This window comes from Muntiacus reevesi, chromosome 5 (genome assembly GCF_963930625.1).
Source record: "Muntiacus reevesi chromosome 5, mMunRee1.1, whole genome shotgun sequence".
NCBI classification, from domain to species: Eukaryota; Metazoa; Chordata; class Mammalia; order Artiodactyla; family Cervidae; genus Muntiacus; species Muntiacus reevesi.
In genome coordinates, this window is record NC_089253.1 from 112,348,060 (window position 1) to 112,373,878 (window position 25,819).

General features: G+C 36.9%; 1 protein-coding gene across 4 annotated transcripts in view; it reads left to right on the top strand.

Moving 5' to 3' along the window:
• The window catches only part of HMCN1 (hemicentin 1), a 517,313-nt gene that overhangs the window by 479,440 nt on the left and 12,054 nt on the right, over window positions 1-25,819 (top strand). For 2 of the 4 annotated variants that reach the window (XM_065936208.1, XM_065936209.1), the window contains 8 exons: window positions 1,397-1,459; window positions 2,595-2,714; window positions 3,617-3,751; window positions 13,153-13,266; window positions 14,184-14,309; window positions 16,703-16,831; window positions 18,745-19,095; window positions 22,635-22,754. In XM_065936208.1, the coding sequence (XP_065792280.1) occupies window positions 1,397-1,459; window positions 2,595-2,714; window positions 3,617-3,751; window positions 13,153-13,266; window positions 14,184-14,309; window positions 16,703-16,831; window positions 18,745-19,095; window positions 22,635-22,754 (1,158 nt within the window). The remainder of the gene's footprint in view (window positions 1-1,396; window positions 1,460-2,594; window positions 2,715-3,616; window positions 3,752-13,152; window positions 13,267-14,183; window positions 14,310-16,702; window positions 16,832-18,744; window positions 19,096-22,634; window positions 22,755-25,819) is intronic. The other 2 variants (XR_010663323.1, XM_065936210.1) reach the window with 2 other exon arrangements.

Sequence of the window (25,819 nt, forward strand, 5' to 3'; positions counted from 1 at the left end):
CTTTCGGTTACTTACATGACCTCAGTCTCAAATTTTTCACCTAAAAATTGGTTATGACAGGAGGTGGGCAGTTCTGAGATTTAAATGTAATATAGCACATGAAGCTCACAGTACTGTGTGACAATCAGCCATCATTTAGCAAACGTTTCCATCCCATCTACCCTGCCCCCATTCCCTTGAAGATGCAGGAAGGCTTGGATACCCTCAGGGTCATCTTTACACTTGGAGAGGAAATGGATCATGAACCTCTGCTTTCTCTTCAAGGTTTTAAACAGTTTGATTACCTAGAAATAGCAAGTAAGGCTTTAGCGTTCTAGTCAAGGAACTATATTCACTGGAGTAGTATTTCTTCCACCCCCCACAAATATAAATGTATGAGAGTTTTGAACAGTGTCATGGTCTCAGCAGGGCTTAAATAATTTTGTAATCAGAGACTCTCCAAAGTAGAATGAATATGAAAAATAAATACCCAACCTCACTCTATGAAGAACACCTAAAGCAAATAAAAGTAAACCATCTCATGTATTTGGAATTGAAGGAAAATCTAAGATAATTTCTAAGAGCTTGAATATAAACTCAGTGTATTATATGAATTAAATAAAATCCCCCTTAAGAGAAATCTATTATGTCAATGATTGTCTTTTAAGGTGTGTGTGTGTGTTTATATTACTTTGGTAACTTGAAAATGAGTTTAAGTTTTGCATCTCATTAATGTTTATAATATATTGGTAAAATAACTTACATCCGTCAAAACAGAGTTACATTATAAGAAAAGAGATTTCCTCACCTACCTACTCTTGTTAATATGTTTTCTTCTAATGCTAATCTAACATCTATCCCATAATGATATGCCTGTTTCTTCTTGCTTTGACTACATGGAAAGGAGAACACTTGGTTATACACAGAAGAACTTTGCCCCAGATGCTTCACTGTGCAACTGGAGACTGACAAAAGGAGAGGTTTTCTTCATTAGAGTTTGTTTTTTACTGGCATAAATTATTTTAAGGGTTTTCAAAATACCATTCCAACTTCGGAAACAGAGAAAGTAAATGGCTGGAAGAATAGGATTTTGCCTGTGGTTATGCCTGGCAGTCACATTGATTCGTATCCTTTTTTGTTATTAAAGAATAATTAATTTTCTTTTGATTCATGTAAACTACTTAAGCAGAAAATCTGCTTCCATTGGCTGCTTTCCAACAGTCTCTACTATGATTCATTTAGTTCTTGGTTGAAAAACAGGAAAGGTTTTCCATTCTGCTTGTTTTCACCTATTGCATTTGCTGTCTCATGTGTTCCTTTACTTTTGACATATCTTCCCAGGGAGGATGGTTCTGGAAAGAAATAAGGTGCTAAAGTTCTAACAAGTCAGTTAATTTTGCTTTTTTCTTTATGGCAGGAGAACGCAGTAATCAGTGTCCCTCTGGGTTTGCCTTAGACTCGGTTGGACCCTTTTGTGCTGGTAAGTACAAGAATAAATGATGCATTTTTGTTTTTCATAATCTGTTCATGCTATCATTAATGGACTTTTACTGTCATTTTGCTAGCTATTAGTTAATCACAATAGTCCTCTGTCTCACTTTACAGGTGAGGAAATTGAGACGTGAAGAAGCTGAGTGCCTGAGTTCACTCAGCTATCAGATGGCAGAGCTAGGTTTGGATTTAAGACAGATACAGAGCCGTGCGTTTCAGCTAGTTTCACAGTCAAGTATGTCAGGGATCATGACCAAGTACAGGGGTAGACTGAACTCAGAAACCAAACATTGGAATGTTGTTTGACCACCTGATTGCCACGCGTGTGAAACAGCAGTAATTCATCTCTAAGCCACCTAACCCTAGAAGTGCTCCGTTGTAGCATAGGGCTGGATTGTGGGTGGAGGACTGATGACTAAACCTGCCTTGTGCCATCCATGTGCCAGTGCAAGAGAGTCACAGATAAGTAAACAGCTAAATAAATGGGATTCTCCAGGCAAGAATACTGGAGTGGATTGCCATTTCCTTCTCCAGGGGATCTTCCCGACCCAGGAATCGAACCCAGGTCTCCCTCATTGCAGGCAGACACTTTAACCTCTGAGCCACCAGGGAAGCCCAAATAAATGGCTAGAGGAGCTCAAACTGGCATACACAGTGCCTTTCTTTTTGCTGCTAGGCAATGAAACATCATACAGTGATAAAAAGGTCATCTTTAGAAACTGTACTGTCCAGGTTCAAATCCCAGCTCTGCCGATAATGACCTATGTGACCTTCAGCAATTTAGTTAACCTCTTTGTTCCTCAGTTTTAGCATGCAAATGAGAATAGGAATCCTAGGAATGTTGAGATAACATAGATATAATAAAAAGCATTTCAATCACAGTAAATGGTCATTATGTCTTAGCTTTCATCATTGTTGTTTTAAAATTAATCCAACCACTGTCAGAGATAATGTGAGGCCCCAAAAGTAATTTTATTTTGTGTTTCTATTCTGTGGCACAGGGAGCATTTTCTGTTACATTGGATCCCTTCATTGGCCTCTACAGGCAACTCTTTTCACCCACTTTAATAACCCCTTGAAAGTAGGGCTTCTCCATACTAACTGGGTCTTGTTTCTTCTTCCAGATGAAGATGAGTGTGCTGCAGGGAATCCCTGCTCTCATTTCTGTCACAATGCCATGGGAACCTATTACTGCTCCTGCCCCAAAGGCCTCACCATAGCTGCCGATGGAAGAACTTGTCAAGGTAGCCACACGGCTAAATCTAATCCACACATTTAAGCAGTGGGCATGGCAATCTCTGACCTAGGACAAGCAAGACCAAGGCTCTTCTTTACTACTGTTTCTGCCTCTGCCTTCATTAAGTTGAAAAAGGAAGGCAGAGAGAAGACTGCTCACACACTGCCTTCTCATGGGGCACTCTGTGGGCAGGGATGCCTCTAATGATTCACTCAATCCCCACAATACAATGATGAGAGGCAGGCAGGCCTGTTACCATACGCATTTTACAGGGATAACACCAAGGAAAAATAAAGTTATAAAGAATTTAAGTGAACTGCACAATCCTGGTAGGACTTTAGGAACATTAAAAAAAGAAATCACACATTGCTATCAGATTCTAGGTACGCTTCAAAGTTAGAAATTGTATAGGAGCCTAACTTATAAATAAAAAAATGAAAAGAAGAAAGGGTTTCTCCCTCTATGCCCAAGGAGGCCTCTGTCTAAATACAAAAGAGAGAGGGAATAGGGACATAAGAGGACATAAGAAGAACTTCTATGGGAATGTTCATATGGATTGGGCACTTTGTATACATTATTTCCTTTAATTTTTAAAGCAGTGCTGAGAGACAGATATTATTATCCTCATTTTACAAATGAGAACTCAGATGTTACAAAGAAGTACCTTTTCTCAGTCACCTAACTTATAAGTGGTCTGATGGATGGCCTGGTCTTTGAAGATACACACTGTCCTGCTAGGGGCTTGTCAGCTCTTCAACCCATCTGAAGGGACCTACCCCACAATTCAGCATTCTTGCTCTTGTGTATTCCAAGTGTCACTCATTGCTTTCCTTATTCTTATTTCACAGCAGGTTCTTAAATTGGTTTTTTTCCCCACTCCCCTTTGTTAAATGAATCACTTTGTTGCAGATATTGATGAGTGTGCTTTGGGTGGATACACCTGCCATGCTGGTCAGGACTGTGATAATACCATTGGATCCTATCGCTGTGTAGTCCGCTGTGGAATTGGCTTTCGAAGAACCAGTGATGGGCTGAGTTGTCAAGGTATACAAATGGAAGCCCTTGCTTTATCTTCATTATACTAAGAGTTAAAAACCCTGCCTATTGGACCATTTAGGGTGAACTCCATTTAATAGATTGAGCTTCACAGTAAAATATTTAAATGTAATATTCTATGGCTATTTTAAGTATTTGTAACAACAGTGATTTTGAATAAAACTTGCCTATGATACTAGAGAGAGGAGATCATACAGCATGATCTTAATAAAATGTTTCATACTTGAGATTCAACAGATGTACAAGAAAGTCTTCTTAGAGCTCCCCTCACCTGAGTAAAAGCAGAAACTTCTGAGAAATGACCATGACTATCAATTACCTCTTCAGGGTAGAGTCTAGTCCCAGGAGAGAGACATAGAGTAACCCTACCATAAATCTCTTCTGCAGGGTATTTCATGACCCGAAGAAGGTGCAAAAATCACTCATCCTTGTACAGACAAACATTATCATACAATCTCTTTTATCTCATTGTTTTCTAAAGAACCCTGTCTGTTCTTATCATAGAAGTCAATTATCCCCTCTTCATTTCTGCTGTTAGGTCTGGTTTATAAGCCTTTAACTTTCACAATGAAACATGTTACTTTTTTGGTTGGCACCTATGTGCATAGAAATAAACCTTTTCTCTTATTAAAAAAAACCCTCCATTTCATAAGACTGCTATTTATTGCAGGACTTTTGATATAAAACTTACTTTTTAGAGGAATTTTAGATTCACAGCAAATTTGAGTAGAATGGAAAGAGATTTTCTAAATTCTCCCTGCCCCAACTCCTTCACAGCCTCCCCCACTATCAAATTCCTTCTAGAGTGGTACATTTTTTACCAAGGATAAACCTACACTGACACATCATTACAACCAAAAATCCATTGTTTACATTAGAATTTACTCTTGATGTTCTATATTCCAATGTCATGTATCCTGCATTATAGTATCATGCAGGATTGTTTCCCTACCCAAAAAATTTATGTCACACCTAGTCATCCTTCCCTCCCTCAACCTCTGAGAATATTGATGTTTTTATTGTCTCTCTAGCTTCACCTTTTCCATAATGTCATATAGTTAGAATTAGGCAGTATGTAGCCTTTTCAGGTCAGCTTCTTTCACTTAGTAATACACATGTATGTTTCCTCCATGTCTTTCCATCGGTTGATAGCTGCTTTCTTTTTAGTGCTGAAAAATAACCCATTGGATGACTCTACCACAATTTATTTATCCATTCGCCTACCAGAGGACACCTTGGCACTTCAAGTTTTAGCAATTATGAATAAAGCTGCTGTCTGGATTTTCCAAGGAAAGGCACAGTGGATACAAAGCTAAATTCTTATCAATAGTAGAAAGAATGAATGAATTATGGCATATCTATACCATAAACCACTGTGTGGCCGTTATAAAGAATGGGATGAAGCTCTACTGTTTGGCTTAGAGGAATTTCCATGAGACATCTGTTAGTGAGGATACTAAGATGTAGGAAAGCATATGTAACTTGTGTAGAAAAGATTATGTGACTGGAAAACAGTAACAAAAGAAAAAAGGAAGTGTATTTATATATTTAGGGAGAGCTATAGGTGTACATAAAAGAAATATGCTATTACCATTTCTATACTAACTACAGATGTTATTTATATTAGATTGTTAATGTAGGTTGGCTTTGGTGAACAAGAAGCGTAAAAAGGATAAGGGAGGCTAAGCAAAAGAAGAAGAAAACCCGCACAAAGAAAATCTTTTCAAAGTATATGATCACAGAGCAGAGAGAAGACAAAATGGTGGAGTAGAAGGACTTGAGCTCACCTCCTCTCATGAAATCACCAAACTTACAACTAACCACTGAACAAAAAAGACTGACACCTACCAGAAAAGATATTCTGTACATCCAAAGATGAAGAAGAAGCCACAGTGAAATGATAGAAGGAGCATATTTGTGATACAGTCAAGTTTGATTCCTATCACAAAGTGAAAAATATTTATATCACAGAGGTTCTCCCATGGAGTGAGAGTGCTAAGCTCCACATGTCAGGCTCCCTAGCCTGTGAGTCTGACATTGGGTGGAAGAGCCCCCAGAGCATTTGACTTTGAAGGCCAGGAGCTCCACAGGACTGGGAGGAAACAGACGTTACACTCTTGGAGGCACACACAAGGTTTTACATGCCCTGGGACATACAGTAAAGCAGTGACTACATAAGAGCCTGAGCCATACCTACCTGTGGGTCTCAGAGGGTCTTTTGGAGGGGAGGGGTCAGCTGAGGCTCATTATGTGGGCAAGGACACTAGAGGCAGAGGCTCCAGGGAATATTAATTGGCGTGAGCTTTCTCAGAGGTCTCAATAGCAAGACCTGGGCTCACCCAACAGACTGCAGGCTCCTGTGCTTGGACACCTCTGGCCAAAGAACCCACAGGGTGAAAAGGCAGACAGACTGCCTAGAGCCTGAGCTCACAGCTATGTTTAAACATATCCCTGACATGGACCTGCCTACCAGAGAGACAAGACCCAGCTCTACCAGTGGGCAGGCATCAATCCCTCCCACTAGGAAGCCTGTACAAGCCTCTGGACCATCATCAGCCACCAGAGGCAGATACCAGAAGCAAGCATAATTACATACCTGCAGCCTGAGAAAAGGAGGCCACAAACACAGAAAGTCAGACAAAATGAGTCAGCAGAGAGGTATGTTCCAACTGAAGGAACAAGATAAAAGCCCAGAAGAACAACAAAGTGAAGTGGAGTAAGGCAATCAGACTAAAAAAGAATTCAGATATGACAGTAAAGATGATCCAAGATTCAGAAAGACAATGGAGACACAGACTGAAAAGACACATGAAATGTGTCACAAAGACCTAGAAAACTAAAAAAAAAAAAAAAACAAACAACAACAACAAAAAAAACTCAGAGTTGAGCAATACAGTAAGTGGAATGAAAAATATACTCTACGGAATCAGTACCAGAATAAATGAGGCAGAAGAGCAAGTTAAGCGAACTGGAAGAGAGATTGGTATTGGTGGAAATCACTGCTGCAGAACAGAATAAGGAAAAAAGAATGAAAAGAAATGACAGCAGTTTAAGAGACCTCTCAGACATTAAAGCACCAAAATTCACATTAAAGGGGTCGGTCACAGAAGGAGAAGAGATAGGTCCTGAGAAAATAGTTGGAAGAAATAGCCAAAAACTTCCCTAACACGGGAAAGCAGACATTCAAGTCCTGGAAGCACAGAATCCCACACAGGATAAACCCAAGGAGGAAGATGCCAAGACACATATTTATCAAACTGACAAAAATTAAAGACCAAAGAGAAAATATTAAAAGCAACAAAAGGAAAGCAGCAAGTAACATACAAGGGAATCCCCATATGGTTATCATCTGACGTTTGAGCAGAAACTCTGCAGCTTGAAAGGACTGGCATGATATATTTCAAGTGATGAAAGGGAAAAACCTATAAACAAGAATACTCTACCCAGCAAGGCTCTCATTCAGATTCAACAGAGAAGTCAAAGGTTTTATAGACAAGCAAAAGCTAAGAGAATTTAGCTCCACCAAACCAGCTTTACAACATATGCTGAAGAAACTTCTCTAGATGGAAAAGAAAAGGCCACAACTAAAAAAAAAGAAAATTATAAATGGGAAAGTTCATCAGTAAAGTCAAACAAACTGTAAGGATAGAAGATCATTTACAAACAAAAATGGTATCAAACCAGCAATCATCAGGAGAGTGCAAATGCCAGATATTAGAAATGCATTTGAAATGAAGAGGCCAGCAACTTAAAACAATCTTGTATGTTTACAGACTGCTATATCAAAACCTCATGGTATTAATAGCTGCAAACCAAAAATCTACAATAGATGTATACACAAAAAAGAAAGATCAATCCAAGCACAACACCAAAGATAGTTATAAAATCACAATAGAAGAGAACAAAAGAGGAAGGGACCTACAAAAGCAAATCCTAAAGAATTAACAAAATGGCCATAAGAACATACATACTAATAATTACTTTCATCTATATTGTCTAAGAGACCCACTTCATATCTAGAGACCATACAGACAAAGTGAGGGAATGGAAATAGGTATTCCATGCAAATGGAAATTAAAAGAAAGCTGGAGTAGTGACAGTCATATCAGACAAAATAGACTTCAAAATAAAGACTGTTACAAAAGACAAAGAATACTACATGATCAAGGGATCGATCCAATAAGAGAAGACAGTTGCAAATATACATGTACCCAACATAGGAGCACCTCAATAAATAAGACAAATGCTAACAGCCATAAGTACAAGTAACACAGGTCAACAGTAACAGAAGAATAGTGGGAGACTTTAATGCCCCACTTACCTCAATGAATGGATCAGAGAAAAAAGTCAATAAGGAAACATAGGCCTTAAAGGACACATTAGCCCTGATGGACTTAATTCATATTTATAGAGCATTTCATCCAAAGGTAGCAGAATACACATTCTTCTCAAGTGCATATGGAACATTTTCCATGAGTGATCACATACTGAGCCACAAAGAAAACCCTGGCATATTAAATTGAAATTTCTTTTGCAGCCACAGCACTATGAAATTAGACAACAACTATTTAAAAAAAAACAAAAAACTGCCCAAAACATAAACAGATGGAGACTAAATGACAAAAAAAAAAAAAAAAAAAAGAAGGATCACTGACGAAATCAAAGAGGAAATCAAAAAAGACTCAAATGAAAACACAACGATCCAAAAATGTCGGGATGCAGCAAAAGCAGTTTAAGAGGGAAGTTTGTAGCAATACAGTCTTACCTCAGGGAACAAGAAAAATCTCACATAAACAACTTACCTTACACCTAGAGCAACTAGAGAAAGAACAACAAACAAAACCCAAAATTAGTAGGAGGGAAGAAATCATAAAGATCAGAGCAAAAATAAATGAAATACAGACAAAAAACAATAGAAAATATCAGTTAAACTAAAAGATGTTCTTTGAAAAAATAAAATTGATATCGCTTTAGCCAAACTCATCAAAAAAAGGGAAAGGGCTCAAATCAATAAAATTATTGAAGTAAAAAAGGAGAAATTACAAATGATACCACAGAAATACAAAGGATTGTAAGAGCCTACTACAGATAACTATATGCCAATAAAATGGACAACCTAGAAGAAATGAACAAATTCTTAGGAAAGTACAGTCTCCCAAAACTGTCAGGAATAAATAGACAACATGAACAAACCATAGCTCAGTTTGTAAAGAATCCGCCTGCAATGCAGGAGACCCTGTTTGATTCCTGGGTCAGGAAAATCTACTGGAGAAGGGATAGGCTACCCACTCCAATATTCTTGGGCTTCCCTTGTGGCTCAGCTGGTAAAGAATCCACCTCCAATGCAGGAGACCTTGGTTTGATCCCTTGGTTGGGAAGAGCCCCTGGAGAAGGGAAAGGCTACCCACTCCAGAATTCTGGCCTGGAGAATTCCATGGACTGTATAGTCCATGGAATCACAAAGAGTCGGATGTGACTGAGTTACTTTCATGAACAGACCAATCACAAGTACTGAAATTGAAACTCATTCAATGGGGACACCATCACTCTGATATGAAAACACGACAAAGAAACCACAAGAAAAGGGAAACTTACAGATGAATATCACTGATGAACACAGATGCAACAACCCGCAACAAAATATTAGCAAACCGAATCCAACAATACATTACAAGACTCATATACCATGATCAAATGAGATTTATCCCAGGGATGCAAGAATTTTTTAATATCTGCAAATCAGTGTGATATACCACAGTAACAGACTGAAGAATAAAGCCATATGATCATCTCAATATATGCAGAAAAAGCTTTTTGAGAAAAATCAACATCCCTTTATGAAAAAACTCTCCAGAAAGTGGGGATAAAGGGAACTTAACTCAACATAATAAAAGCCATATGACATATCCACAGCAAACATCATGCCCAATGGAGAAAAGCTGAAAGCTTTTCCTCTAAGATCAGGAACAAGACAAGGATGTCCACTCTCACCAGTTTTATTCAATATAATTTTGCAAGTCCTAGTCATGGAAGCCAGAGAAGAAAGAAAGAAAAGGAATCCAAATTGGAAAAGACGACGTAAAACTGTCACTCTTTGCAGGTTACATTATACTATACATAGAAAATACGAAAGGTGCTACCAGAAAACTACTAGAGCTCATAAACGAATTGGGGAAAATTTCAGGATACAAAACTAATAGCCAAAAGTCTGTTGCATTTCTATAAAACAGCAAAAGATCAGAAAAAATTAGAAGTTACTTAATAAATTAAGGAAACAATCCCATTTACCATCACAGCAAAAAGATTAAAATGCCTAGGAATAAATCTACCTAAGGAGGTAAAAGATTTGTACTCTGAAAACTACAAGATGCTGATGAAAGAAATCAAAGATGATTCAAGTAAATGGAAAGATATACCATGTTCCTGGATTGAAAAAAAATCAACATTGTCAAAATGACTACACTACCCAAGGCAATTTACAGATTCCAATGCAGTTAATATCAAAATACCAGTGACATTTTTCACAGAACTAGAACAAAGATTTTTAAATTTGTATGGAAACATAAAAGACTCAAAATAGCCAAAGCAATTCTAAAAAAAATGGAGCTGGGAGAATCAGGCTCCCTAACTTCAGATTATACTACAAAACTGCAGTAATCAAAACAGTATGGTACTGCCACAAAAACAGAAATACAGATCAATGGAACAGGATAGAAAACCCAGAAATAAACCCCACACACCTATAGCCAAATAACTTATAACAAAAAGGCAAGAATATATAATAGAGAAAAGACAGGCTCTTCAATAATCTGTTCTGGAAAAACTGGACAGCTACACATAAAAGAATGAAGTTAGAACATTCTCTAACACCAAATACAAAGATAAACTCAATGGATTAAAGGCTAAATATGAGACTGGACACTATAAAACTTAGAGGAAAATGTAGGCAGAATACTCTTTGACATGAATCACAGCAATATATTTTTGGATCCACCTCCTAGAGTAATTGAAATAAAAACAAACAAATGGGACCTAATTAAAGATAAAAGCTTTTGCACAGCAAAGAAACCATAAACAAAACAAAAAGATAACCCACAGAATGGGAGAAAATATTTTCAAACGATGCAACTGACAAGGGATTGATATGCAAACTGCTCATGTAGCTCAATATGAAAAAGCAAACAACCCAGTCAAAAAAATGAGCAGAAGATCTAAACAGACATTTTTCAGAGACATACAGATGGCCAAAAAAGCACATGAAAAGATGCTCAACATCACTATTAGAGATATGCAAATCAAAACTACAGTGAGGTATCACCTCATACCAGTCAGGATGGCCACCATTAAAAAGTCTACAAGTAAGTGCTGGAGAGGGTATGGAGAAAAGGGAATACTCCCAACTGTTAGTAGGAATATAAATTGGTACAGCCACTATGGAGAACAGTATGGAGGTTCCCTAAAAAGCTAAAAATTGAACTACCATATGATCCACCAGTGGGCACTCCTGGGCATATATGTGGAGAAAATAATAATTTGAAAAACCACATGCACCCCAGTGTTCACTGCAGCATTATTTACAGTAGCTAAGACATGGTAGCAACCTAAATGTCCATCTATACATGAATGGATAAAGATGTGGTACATATATACAATGGAATATTACACACTCATAAAAAGAATGAAATAATGTCATTTGCAGCAACATAGATTATCATACAAAGTAAATAAACTAGAGAAAGACAAATATTATTGACATCACTTACACATTTGATCTAAAAAGATGATACAAGTGAGCTCATTTACAAAGCAGCCAGACCCACAGACACAGAAAACAAATTTATGGTTACCAAAGGGGAAGAGGTGGGAGGAGGAGATCAGTGAGGAATTTGGGATAAAGATACACACAGTATTATATAGGCTTCCCATGTGGCACCAGTGGTAGAGAGTCCTCCTGCCAATGCAGGAGACATAAGAGATGCAGGTTTGATCCCTGGGTCAGGTAGATGCCATGGAGTAGGAAATGTCAATCCTTTCCAGTATTCATGCCTGGAGAATACTAGGGACAGAGGAGCCTGGCACGCTAAGGCCCATAGGGTCACAAAGAGTTGGACACGACTGAAGTGACTTAGCACACACGCACATATATAATAGAGATAATCAACAAAGACCTACTGCATAATACAGGGAGCACTACTCAATAGTTTGTAATAAGCTATATGGGAAAATAATGGATACATGTATATATGTAACTGAACCACTTTACTATACACCTGAAACTAACCAACATTGTAAATCAACTATAGCCCAATACAAGATAAAAATTTAATTAAAAAAAAAGTTAACACTTTTGTGCATTTATATGACATGTACAGATTTTGAAAGATTAAATTAGAAGATTTGAAATAGAACATAAGAACAAAATAAGATACTGGAAATCTCAAATTTAGGAATGTAAGATGAGAACACAAAGACCCTAAAATATGTTTTGTTCTTCTAAGGGTTTGGAATAGGACAGTAGAGAAGTGGCAGGTGAGTATAGACCTGAGAGAGGGACTCTGTGGAGAAAGGAAAGATTTGATTATGGCTGCAGGGTTATAGGAAAGATGGCAGTAAGGATGAAGAGCTTTAGGAACATATGAGAGGAGGAAATGCTTGGTGGACCACAGTTCTCATCTTAGTGAGGAAGGAGAAGACAGACCACAGAGATCAAAAGCTCAAGTAGAGGAACCTTTCTTAAATGGAAGTAGTCGTCTCCCTTTTTCTGGGAACAGAAGGAATGAGAAAAGAGAAGGAACAAAATACAAGCACGTACGCATCAGTTGGGGGAATTCACCGTTGCACTTTTTTTTTCATTACACTGTGACCCAGATGATGTTCACAAAGATTAACTCGGCAATGACTACAGATGAGGATAAAAGCTGAAGTTGCTGCAGTCATTTGAGCACAAGGTGATAAAGACCTGCATCAGGCTAATAATAGTAAAAATCCTGAAGAAAGTTCAAATTTCAAAAGATGTTGCAGAAGACCCTAACTTTATTATTATTTATTTTCAGTACTTCATTCTGTCAGCTATGTTCCAGGGCTGAAAGTTCCTAAAAACAGGAATGGGAGCCATATAATAAACAAAATAGTTAAACTACAGAAGTATTACATCAACATAGCTCTGAAGCAATAGCAAATGTCAATCTTGGGAGAGTGTTAAAGAGAGAAACCCTCACTAGCAGTTAATTCTATTAATTATCTAGCAGGTCTCTTGAGAGCAGTTAGATTGGATTCTTTTTAGGGAAGATCTTAAACATAATACTGATCAAAGATCACTAAAATATTAAACATTTGGGATAAACCTGTTTTCTCACAGCATGTAATAAAAGTTTTGTTTTATTTAACAGATATTAATGAATGTCAAGAATCCAGCCCCTGTCACCACCGCTGTTTCAATGCCATAGGAAGTTTTCACTGTGGATGTGAACCTGGGTATCAGCTCAAAGGCAGAAAATGTGTGGGTAAGGACAGGGCTACGAATTCAAAGCAGTGATGTCGTCTTAACGCTGTCTGATCGAATCCGTGTGTGATAGAGGGCACTTCCATGCATCGTTTATGTGATCCGTCCAAAAACAAAAGGAAACAAATGCTGTACTTTACAGGTTTCAGTTTCCAATTTTACAGCCATTTTTAACATGTTCTGTATTATATTACCATTTTTCACAAAATTATAATATATGTGTATATATGGTTATATATGGGCTTCCCTGGTGGCTCAGACAATAAAGAATCTGCCTGCAATGCAGGAAACCCAGATTTCATCCCTAGGTCCAGAAGATCTCCTGGAGAAGGGAATAGCTACCCACTCCAGTATTCTGCCTGGAGAATTCCATGGACAGAGGAGTCTGGCAGGCTATAGTTCATGGGGTTAAGAAAAGTGGGACACGACTGAGCAATAACACACACACACATAGTTATATATAATATACAACTTTCCTGGTGACTAAGTTGGTGTCTCCAGCAAGGCAGGAGACACGGGTTCAATCTCTGAGTCAGGAAGATTCCCTGGAGAAGGAAATAGCTACCCACTTCAGTATTCTCGCTTAGGAATCCCATGGACAGAGGAGCCTGGTGGGCTGCAGTCCATGGGGTTGCAAAGAGTCGGACACAACTTAGCAATTAAATATACATATAATTTTTATTTTTCTAGGAGGGGGAAATGTTTTGGCATGGCTTCCATCTATAATATTTTTAGTTTTTATCATGATGTTCTAAAATAAAGTGTGTTACATACCTTGATGGATTTAAACACTTCAACCTTATACCATGATTATATAATCATCTATATTATTTATCTTTAAAATTCAAAGGCATATTTTTATGAAAAAGTGGAAGAAATCACTTTCTCAATCTGCATTATCTTTGTTCTATTATCAAGATATAAATGAGTGTAGACAGAATGTATGCAGACCAGATCAGCATTGCAAGAACACTCGCGGTGGCTATAAATGCATTGATCTCTGTCCAAATGGAATGACCAAGGCAGAAAACGGAACCTGCATTGGTGAGTGTCTGGCTATTTCAGTGACTGAGATCCATTTACTGTGAACAAGCCAGATAAGGCATCCTTGCTTAAAACTAATGATTAGAATAAATTTCATCCAACAAAGAAATATCTTTTTCTATAGGTTTTTTACTACCAACTTCTCTTATGGTTGAGCTCTGAAGTCCTAGCATCATGACCATACCAGGAAATGAAAGCTCACCCAAGAGACTCAGACCATTTTGAGCTCCCATGAATTATACAATTGGTTTATATAGTTTAATATCCACATACATTAATATTATCTCACATAATTTCTAATATGAAATTTAGCATATATGTTAAGAATTTCATTGGAGGGGTTAAGAAAAACTTGTTTGTAGAGACTTATTAAAAGTTCAAAATATAATTATTTTAAAACTAAATATTCTTTAAATGTTAAATCAATGACCAGACAATGAAGTAAATTATATTTCTCCCTAAGTTTGTTCTTTGTGTGCCTATTCTGTGCTAGTCTGCCATAGTTGGCAGAACTGTGAGCTTCACAATTTACAGAACTGAAGCAGATAGCATTCCTGCCCTCATGTACTTAAAATCGCCTGGGATAGATCAGCCAACTCCACTCGCCTCACCAAAAGAAAAAAAAAAAGGAAACATTAATATAAGATGAAATGCCATAAAAGAGGTAAAAGTAGGACTTCCCTGATGGTCTAAGTGGATAAGAATCCATATTCCAAAGCAGGGGACCCAGGTTCAATCCCTGGTCCAGGAAGATCCCACATACCTCGGGGCAGCTAAGTCCATGTACCACAACTGAGCCCTCGCGCTGCAAGTACTGAAGCTAATGCGCCCTAAAGCCTGTGCTCCGCAACAAAAGAAGCCACTGCAATGAGAAGCCCGTGCTGCACAACTAGAGTAGCTTACGCTTCCCGCAGTTAGAGAAAGCCTGTGCACAGCAACGAAGACCCAGCACAGCCAAAAATTAAAGAAAGCTCATTTAAAAAAAAAAAAGAGGTACAGATAAAATTGTGTAAGAGTACTCAAAAGAGTGCTCATATCTAATAGGAGGACTAACAGCCATGTCATGCAAGTGATCATATTTAAATTATCCTTGAATGGGATGTTAATATGTGGAGGTGGTAGTAAAAGGAAAGAAAAATAGCCCTGTATGAAAGGGAAAGAGCTGGAGTTAGGGAGAACATGTTAAAATTCATCCTTCTTAACAGCTCTCTGACCTTGAACAAGTCTTAAAATGACACAGAAATTTGAGTTTCTGTTGAGGAACATAGATGTTTCTCATTTTTAAAATGGGACATTTTAAGAATTTAGTACTGAAACATTAATAAAGTTAAAATATGCCTTGGATTTGTTTCAAAATAATGTAAGAGAGAGGGGAGATTGTAGATATAAATGAAGGAGTAGTGACCACTTGTTGATCTTTGTTGAGATACAAGGAGGTTTAGTATACTTTTTTTAAAATGGGAGGGTGGACTATCAGATTGCAAAGACCATTTTCAGCAATATGGATATAGGTAAATATTTTTCTAAATTCCTATGAACAGTAGCCAATTCATAGCATCATATACTGTTATCTGTAACTGTATTTTTAAGAATATTGACTCTAGTTATATATAAGATCAATTAGAAATAAGATAAGCTGAAAGATCAGAAGACTGTTTAAGAAGATATCGCAAAAATATCGCTACATGAAAATGGAAAACGGGGATACATGGCTTTGTTTGAAAGAAGTAGAATTACTCAGTCTTGGAAATTTAGGGAATAAATTCACGATAACTCTGTTGTTTACAGTTTGGGAAAATAGAATGCTGTTATCAAAATGAGAGTAATGCTAAGAGTAATTATACTCTGAACATGCTGAGTTTGAAGTTCTAGTAAAATATGGTGATGGAGATGGCCAGCTAGCAGCTAGAAATCGGAGTCTGTAGATAAGAAGCAGTGTGGTACGGCTGCTCTAGACCTACACCAGGAAGCTCATTAGAGTCAATAGTATAAATAAGATGGCAAAAGGAGGAGGGTTATAGAGAAGGGAAGAGAAAGCTGAGAACAAAACTCTATCCATAGTAGGGAGCAGAAAGAGGAAAAGAAGCCAATTAATAAGTGACCTGGAGGAGGGCATGGCAACCCACTCCAGTATTCTTACCTGGAGCATCCCCATGGACAGAGGAGCCTGGCTGGCTACAGACCATGAGGTCACAAAGAGTTGGACACTGAGCAACTAAGCTTTCTAATAAGTGACAGAGCTGGGACTTGAACCCAGTTTTTCTGACTCCGGGGTTCAATCACATGGTAAGAAATGCAACATTCTAATCAGTTAAAAAGTTCATTTTAAATATAGTGACCTCAGGTTTTAAAAGAGGAAATGTTATTGCTTTTTATTGCCTCCATGTTTATAGATGTTGATGAGTGTAAAGATGGGACCCATCAGTGCAGATACAACCAGATATGTGAGAATACAAGAGGCAGCTATCGTTGTGTGTGTCCAAGAGGGTACCGGTCTCAAGGACTTGGAAGACCCTGTTTGGGTAAGTTAACAGAAACTCTTATTGAGTTAATAAAACTGTTAATGTAATTACCCACCCCTACCATCTTGATTAGGACCACTGTATCTTCAAATGCTTTCTTGCTACATTTAGAAGAGTAGGTTGGTTTAAGTAATCCATTACACAGTTTGAATTACTTCTTAGAGATTTCATATTGAGTGGGACTTACACTGACTTTCAAGTGATAATAATAACTACTTACAGAATGCTTACTATAAACTACACATATCAAAGTGAGGTGTGGTATAATTACCATGACAACTTAATTATGAAGATTATCTCACTGTCTTGCTATGCACATGATATGTTTGTATAGATACACTTTATTTGAATGTGAAGTATATTTGTATGTACTATGAGGGTTTAGTTACAAGGGATTAAAATATAAACACCTTTTAAGGGAATTGGTAATTAGCACTTTATCTACCATATATTTAGCGCATACTATATACCATTCCTGGTGCTAAGAATCTCATTTAATTCTTCCAATTGCCTATTTGTTTTCATCTCAGTTATAATTGAGTGTAAAGTAAGGGAGGTAGAGAGAAAATATCTTTAAGAAGGGAACCATATGTTTTTTTTTAAATTAACACATTTATAATCAAGAAACTGACCTATAAAATATTCTACCTCAGAATATTTACATTTACATGCAGCAAAAAAATTGTGTTGAGCTTTTAAATACTGACTTCTGGTTTGCATGCTATTATACTTTTAAAATTGGATGCCTTGGTTATCTATTTAAGAGACAACCTGTCTTTATAGCCACAAAGAGACAAGCCTGTTCTGTCTTTATAGTGAATTTTTCCATAAAAATTTAGTACTGTCTTTATGTAGTTCCTAGCATAGTACTTTGTGCATAGCAAATGTTTATAGTAGTATCATTATTATGAACCCTTTTAAAATAAATACTGTTTAATAGAAATGCGTGTCATTTTAGTCTTCTATTTAGGTATTGTAATTTATATATAATTTAACATTTTGATCAGTTATTACAGTGACCTAGCAGAATGAAATATGTTCAGTTTTTCACTTGTTTGACCTGAAGCTGAATGTCAGAAATTAGGCTGGGGGATAAATTTGTAAAGAAGGTAGGGCCATTGCCTTAAAGAGATTAAAAATGTTAATTTTAACTTTTGCCTACTGAAATAATTATTAAAGCAAAATTTACTACTTTATTCTAATTATTTATATTATTTTCTTTCATGGTACTTTGGTAATGAATTAAAGAATTTGGTTTTGATCTCTGGTATTTATTCACTTTACAAGAAGTGTTTTGAGTACATACTCTGTGTTGATCTAGGAAAGAAGAATAGCTTTCATTTTTGAACTTTGTGAGTTTCTTAGGAAGAATGATTTTGTGTCATTTCCTTCTTTTTAATTTTTGTTAAGAAAATGTGCTTAGCATGATTATTCATGAGTAATTATTGATTCGAAAGAAAAAAGGAAAATAAAACTGATTGTAGTGGTACCAGTATTCCTGCATCTAAAACTTGTAATTATATGAAAGACTAGAAGCCCTAAGTAATCAAAACTATAATTAAACGCTAACTAGAGATATGATTGCATTCTTCAACAACAAAATTAAGATCTATATTAGCTTTGAACTCTAGTTTTTCTGGATTCAAGATCACATTTTTCATTGTAACCCTATTTGTTTCTACTGTAAAGCAGCCTTTAGAGAGAATCATAGAATCTCTCTATATATTTATAGCTTAATGATGAAAGCTTTTTCAAAAGTTTACAGCAATTGAAAAATTACTGTATTCCCAGCTTTGGAAGGTAACATAATGTTTTCAGTTTGTTTCACAGACTGATTCTTTATTCCTGTGTTTTCTGTGTGTATATGTGTTTATGTTTTTTTTTCTTTTTTATGTATCATGGCACACGAGCAGATATTAATGAATGTGAACAAGTGCCTAAGCCTTGTGCATATCAGTGCTTCAACACCCCTGGCAGCTTCAAGTGTGTCTGTCCACCAGGACAACATTTGTTAGGGGACGGGAAATCTTGCGCTGGACTGGAGAGGCTGCCAAATTATGGCGGTCAATACAATAGCTATAACCTTGCACGCTTCTCCCCCATGAGAAACAACTATCAACCTCAACAGCATTACAGACAGTACTCACATCTCTACAGCTCCTACTCAGAGTATAGGAACAGCAGAACATCTCTCTCCAGGACTAGAAGGACTATTAGGAAAACTTGCCCCGAAGGCTCTGAGGCGAGCCTTGACTCATGTGTAGGTAAATGTCAGCCGTATTCCGTTTCCTTTCTGTGGGTTCTCCTATGGACCGAAGTCTGAGCAGATGTAAGCACCCGTGAGAGTCTGGGTGCAGTGACCTATGCCTGGTTTCAGATATGGGATGACTCAAAGCTTCAAGACATTGACTCTGGCACCTACACCTACTGCCAGTTTTCTCAGATGAGTGATATATCAACATGTGTACATTCTGATAATTTATTGTTTTATGTTGGCAATTTCTCTTTTTTTGATCGCCCCTGAAAGTGTTACTAAATTTAATGCTATATAGAAGCAACATGCAGTGGCATTCAGAATATGTTTTTTTTTAAAAAAGAGAATATACATATTACCACTGTAATACAGTACTAGCGGATTATGGTTTTGTCCAATGAATGCCCAAGTAGTGGGTTACAAGTGAAACTCTCTGCTACTGTGTCAGCTGCTTGCTCTGTATGACAACATACAACCCTGCCCTGACTGTAGTTCCACACTCCCCATGGAACTTCTCCCTTTGATTTATTTTCTGTATATGCGAGTCACTGAAAAGATAATGTAAGTCCGGACAAAACTTTAGTCCATTGTTCTAAATTGTGTGCTTTTGGTACCTTTAAATTTACAAGTCTGTAACTTAATTTGTTTACAAAAGTGAAGTGTAATTTCCAACTCCAGAATGAAGACTCTGTCCTTCAGTTAAATTGCAAACAATTCCATCTGCCGTTCATATAATTCACTTTTCTGTGAGTATCCACAGTTTGCATGTCGTGGAACTATACGCTGAGAGGAATTAGCAAGCACAAATGAGCCCTACAGTTTGGTCAAAGAAATAAGAAAACAAGAACTAAAGGGAGCAGGGAGGCAAGAGGGGAAAGAATGAAATTCTGTTTAAATTTGAAGACCCCTATGCCAACCTCATGTTATTGCACTTTTCTTAGGTACTCTATGCTTCGTTTATTCTCTCCCAAATGTGCTCTCTGTTAAACATTTCTTTTACGTATTTAAAAAATACCATCTGACTTCAATTTTTGTCTTTCTTTTTCTGCCCTTCTCCAAGTCCTATTCCTGCATCATAGTCTTCTTTGACATGCGTCCTTTGTCACTGTTAGGTGGACTCAGCTTCTCATATCACCTCCACTCTTCTGGACCTACAAACCATCTAGATCATACCTTTATTTTTTAGCCCCAGATGTGCCCAGAACTCTTCTGACTGTCTTGAAGTACTTAAAGCTTAATATGATGTATATGGATTCTTATACCTGTGATCAGCTTCCCTGAATTGTGGACAGTGCTCGTTTCTTTTACCTCTTGAATGCGACACATTCATACGTTCATTAACAACTCTCAACATTTTTCCACATATGGTCAAATACTACTTAATTATTAATACTAAGCCTGTGGACTCTACTGTTTTTGGGAGTATATCAAACATTGCTCTCAGCCTACTTCAAACCGTTCTGATTGGGTTTTTTTCATGGGTAATTTTTTATGCCCACAATTTTGACCTATTTATTAGTGAAACTTTTCACTTTCAACAGAATTAACATCTAATGTTTCGTTTTTCAAAGTTTCTTCCAAATAGTCATTCCCACTGACAAGTTTTCACATCCTGTTAACATCCCACTCTCTGCCTTTGTTTCAGACAACTCTTTTCTATACCAAAAATCTTTGCTTATGCTTTGATAAATGAGGGGGACAATATTCCCCACACCATACACCATCTAGGTGATTTCTAAATCATCTGAAGGTCCATCATTTTAAGCATCGCTAATTGATAACCATGTCTCCTTTTCTCTATCACAATCTATGCCCTGTCGTTTCATTGCAGTAAAAAAAAAAAAAAAAAAAAAAAGGACATTTCCTTTGTCTCTGTGTTTATATTATACTAACATATTTATGTGAATTACCTTCCCCAAACAATCTACTGTGTGAGGCAGTTGCTACTTCACAGTAAGGAACAGTCTTGGAGAATCTAAAGTTAACCTCTGTAACTAGTTTATTACTGGATATTTAAGTTTTCTTGGGGGCCGCTGAATAGGCTTAGAAATATTTCTTAAAATACAGTGAATATTTTATAGTGTTTGTACTAATAAAGAAATTCACACTGTGATTGCAGACAGCTTTGGAATTATGTAACGAGCAACTTGCAGTAAACACCAAATGTCTTTCTTTAATTAACCATCTGGGAAAGACAGATTACAAAAGATTCAGATTAACATCATGGCATTTTGTTAGACTTGGGCTAAAATTTAGCTTTTTAAGGACTTTATTCCAAAGCTTCTTAGGGAAAATGAATGAAACATTGCTTCTGAACATAGAAATCACACTTGGGGCCACTTTAAATGGAGTTCAACATGATTTACATTTCTGTTGTTATTTTTGTTAAAGCAGATTATAAAGGGAAAATGTAAAAATAACTCAAGTGCTGCAGTGAATGCTTGGGTTAACTAAAATGGGGCAAAAACAATGACAAATATTTGATGAGTATTTGTCATTAACAGATTGAGTCACTGCAGTTATAATCTGAGCACCTGCAGAATGAACAGGTTCTGTTGCTCTGAGTCATCTCTAGGTTTTCACTTTCTCTTCCCTTTACTTCCAGCCCTACTGCTCCCATTTCATACCATCTTCTCCTCTTTCTTCTAACACTGGTTGGCCAATTTTACCATTAGGCAGAACACAGTTGGGTCAGTAAATCTAGGCCTCTCAAATCCCATCCCTGATTCTGAAAGCAAATAGCAATGAATTTTTAACTGTCTTTCTAACCGTCCTTCTTATTACTGTTTTCTTAATTTTGTTTAGTGATAGCAGGTAGATTAGCTCTTTATAGTTTATAAAATGTTTTTCATATCTTATTATATTTGCACCTTCCAACAAACCTGTGTGAAATAAGGAGACTGTGTCCATGACTCCTCTTGGCAGAATAATCAACTGAGACCTTGAGAAGTTAAGTGGCCGGCCCAAAGTAACAGAGCAACTATGTATATGTAGTTGTCATTAGTGGAATACTTTATAATTGTATAAGCTGGATAAATATTCCTATTGCAAAGATAAAACCACCTCCACTAAATGATATCTGCAGATGGGAAAGTTATACATGCCTGTTGGAGAGAGAGAGGCAACTAAAGTTTAAATAAAGTAGAAAAGAATATTTCTTTTTCCAGTTAACCTCAATAGAAACTATCTTTTAGGTAAATTCTACTGTTCTGTCCAGAGTTTAGCACCTTAGTGGTTTGGGATCTTGCACAGTTGTTTCATCTGTTGTTCTAATCTTACTTAAGTAACATTGAAATTGGCTAGGTTGGAGTTTCAGCTCAAATACATTTATACACAAAAGAGATGTTCACATTTTATAATACTGGACAGCTTATATTGGACTCCATTAAAAACAGATCCTGATATGAAACCACTTTGAGCATTTTTAAACACATGAGTATAAAATCACTAAGTTGTGTACAGTATGTCAAAAGCTTGTTTATAGTTGATTCTGTCACAGTTTCTGCCTTTGTTTTGTGCACTTACATACCCTGCTTTCTTTCTGCACAGATATTGATGAATGTGAAAATACAGACGCCTGCCAGCATGAGTGTAAAAACACCTTTGGGAGCTACCAGTGTGTCTGTCCACCTGGCTATCAGCTCATGCTCAATGGAAAGACGTGTCAAGGTGAGAAAACTTTGGGACATTTACTGCTGCAACTTAACTTAAAACCAATATAGCATAGGATGAGAAATTTCTTTTGTGTTTTTTTGAATAATTATTCTTCTAGTTGATTCCTTTCCTTTCACATTCCCATGGGTCAGACTTATCTTTAATCATTGCTTTTGCAAGCAGGAAAAGCACAAGACAATTAAGCAAAGGAAAATTTGAGAAATATTTTTGGTATGGTCTTAGAAGAAGGCACAGGAATGCCTAAACCAGTTCATATCATATATATTTAAAACTAAAAGGAACTAGACCTCTTCAGACATGTGTTCACAATCCAGCTAAGAAGAAAGGAGAAATGGAATGAATGTTCAGTAAATGTACTTCAGTGTTAAGCATTATTTTATACTTTGTTTTAGTGATCAGTGGAGAATTGATTAACTCATTCATTCTTTGAATCAATTGATGAATACCAGTCATTTTCTAGAAATTCAGGATGCACTAGGTTAAAACAAGTGAATAAGCTACACTATTTCCTTTATGATTTTAGAGTCTAGTGGATACAGACATACAAATAAGTGCTTAATCAACATACAAAGTTCTATTACTAGGTGTTACAACGGATTTTTAGACAATGTGTAGTGATGGTAGAAAGAAAAGAAAAATCAATCTCAATTGTACCCTCTTCACACAAAAATGTGAAAGGAGCATTGTATTTTGATGAAATGTAGTATGTTGCAGTGTGTACTTAGAGCAAAAATGTATGAATTTACCTAAATCGTCAAAATCTAAGAAACCAATTCTATGGACCAAAAAAAAAAAAACAAAGAATATTATATAGGTCTTTAAAAGCTCTGAATTTTATTCATCTCTGTCCTGTATGAAAGACTTCCCTTTACAAAACACTTACTAGGATGCAGCTCATGGAAATGTGTTCTGGAAGGCAAGAACAGGACAGACAGTGATTTCACCTGGGTTACTGTGAGCCTCCCCACCCTTACTTATCCCATTCACCCAACATACTCCCTCAGAGCCTTTGGGAGGCTCATGATCCCCACTGATCATGTGAACACAATAATAAACTTTGCACCAGTCATCCTTCACGAAACATTTATGAAAAGCCTGCCCTAGGAAGAACATTTTACTAAGTTTTGAAACACTGGGATAACGTATCTACGTTATAGTTTTACATTTTTATGAAACAGTTGTTAGCTCATTTTAATCAGCAGTATAGCTTTGTTAAGAACAATAATTTGGGCCCATTCTAGAGATGATAAAACCAATTCTTAGAGTGATTATGTGAGTCTCAGTGTCCTTAACCATCAAGAACAAGGGCAGGACTTGATCACAGATTTCACAATGTTTTGAATGGTCCTTTGTTTCTCCTATGATGCTGTGAACACCAGTGTCATTGTAGTGTGGCAGCAGAGAGATGTAAGAGTGCTCATATTGTCCATATCTTACAACTTTCTCCAGCTCTTTAACCCAAGAATCCTTCTGAAGGGGAGGCAGTGTACAACAATACCATTACTCTCTCTACAGGTGCACCAGGTACCAAGGAAGGAAAGAAGGGGATAGATACTGAAGCATTTGGAATAACCTAGTGGATTACAAACTCCTTAGCCAGATTTTTAAGGGTTATATTATGTCATATTCTCATTAGAGGGTTTTTTCTCCTTTAAATTTTGCCAGTATGTTTTTTTAGTTGCCCTTGTCACTCATTCAGTTCAAAACATTTTTACACTTTCACTTGTGCTCCAGAGAGTGGAAAATTATGTGCACAAATCAGAAACAGGCATCATCTAAAACGTTTGCAATTTAAGCAAGTTACATATTTTTGTGATTTTAGAAAAGGACATGAGAGAAAACAGTTACAACCTTTAAAGAAGTCTCCACTCTAAAGAATAACTTGGAGTCTTTTATGGCTTTAGAAAGTGTTTGAGACATTTATGAGGAACAAAAGACTACTTTTCATTCCCAGATGAATTTTTGAAGCTTTATACCTTAGTGTTAGAGACATCAATAATAAAAGGGATACTAAAGTGAATTTGACATTGAACATTGACAAAAGTAGTCAAAAGTAGTCAAACTAGTTAAAAGTAGAAGTCATCAGATTGCAAAATGAAAATCAAAAACATGACCAAGCATAATTTTCCCCAAAAGCAGAGAGGAGAAACCCAAAAATGTGTATGCTAATTTTAAGCCCCACAGACTCAATTCCAATCCCAAAGAAGGGCAATGCCAAAAATGTTCAAACTATTGCACAATTGCACTCATTTCACATGCACACAAGGTAATGCTAAAAATTCTTCAAGCTAGGCTTTAATAGTACATGAACTGAGAACTTCCAGATATACAAACTGGATTTAGAAAAGGCAGAGAAACCAGGGATCAAACTGCCATTATCTGTTGGATCATAGAAAAAGGAAGAGAATTCCAGAAAAAAAAATCTACTTCTGCTTCAGTGACTATGCTAAAGCCTTTGACTGTGTGGATCACAGAGAACTATGGAAAATTCTTAAAGAGATGGGAATACCAGACCACTTTAACCTGCCTCCTGAGAAACCTGTATGCAGGTCAAGAAGCAACAGTTAGAACTGGACACGGAACAATGGACTGGTTCCAAATTGGGAAAGGATTATGTCAAAGCTGAATATTGTCACCCTGCTTATTGAACTTATATGCAGAGTACATCATGTGAAATGCCAGTCTGGATAAATCACAGGCTGGAATCAAGACTGTCAGGAGAAATATCAATAAGCTCAGATATGCAGATAATGCCACCTTTACGGCAGAAAGTGAAGAGGAACTAAAGAGCCTCTTGATGTAGGTGAAAAAGGAGAGTGAAAGTGGGCTTAAAACTCAAACAATCAAAAATCTTAAGATCACGGCATCCGCTCCCATCACTTCATGGCAAATAGATGGGGAAACAAAGGAAACAGTGACAGATTTTACTTTCTTGGACTCCAAAATCACTGTGGACAGTGACTGCAGCCATGAAATTAAAAGACATTTGCTCCTTGGAAGAAAAGCTATGACAAACCTAGACAGAGTGTTAAAAACCAGATATCACTTTGTCAGCAAAG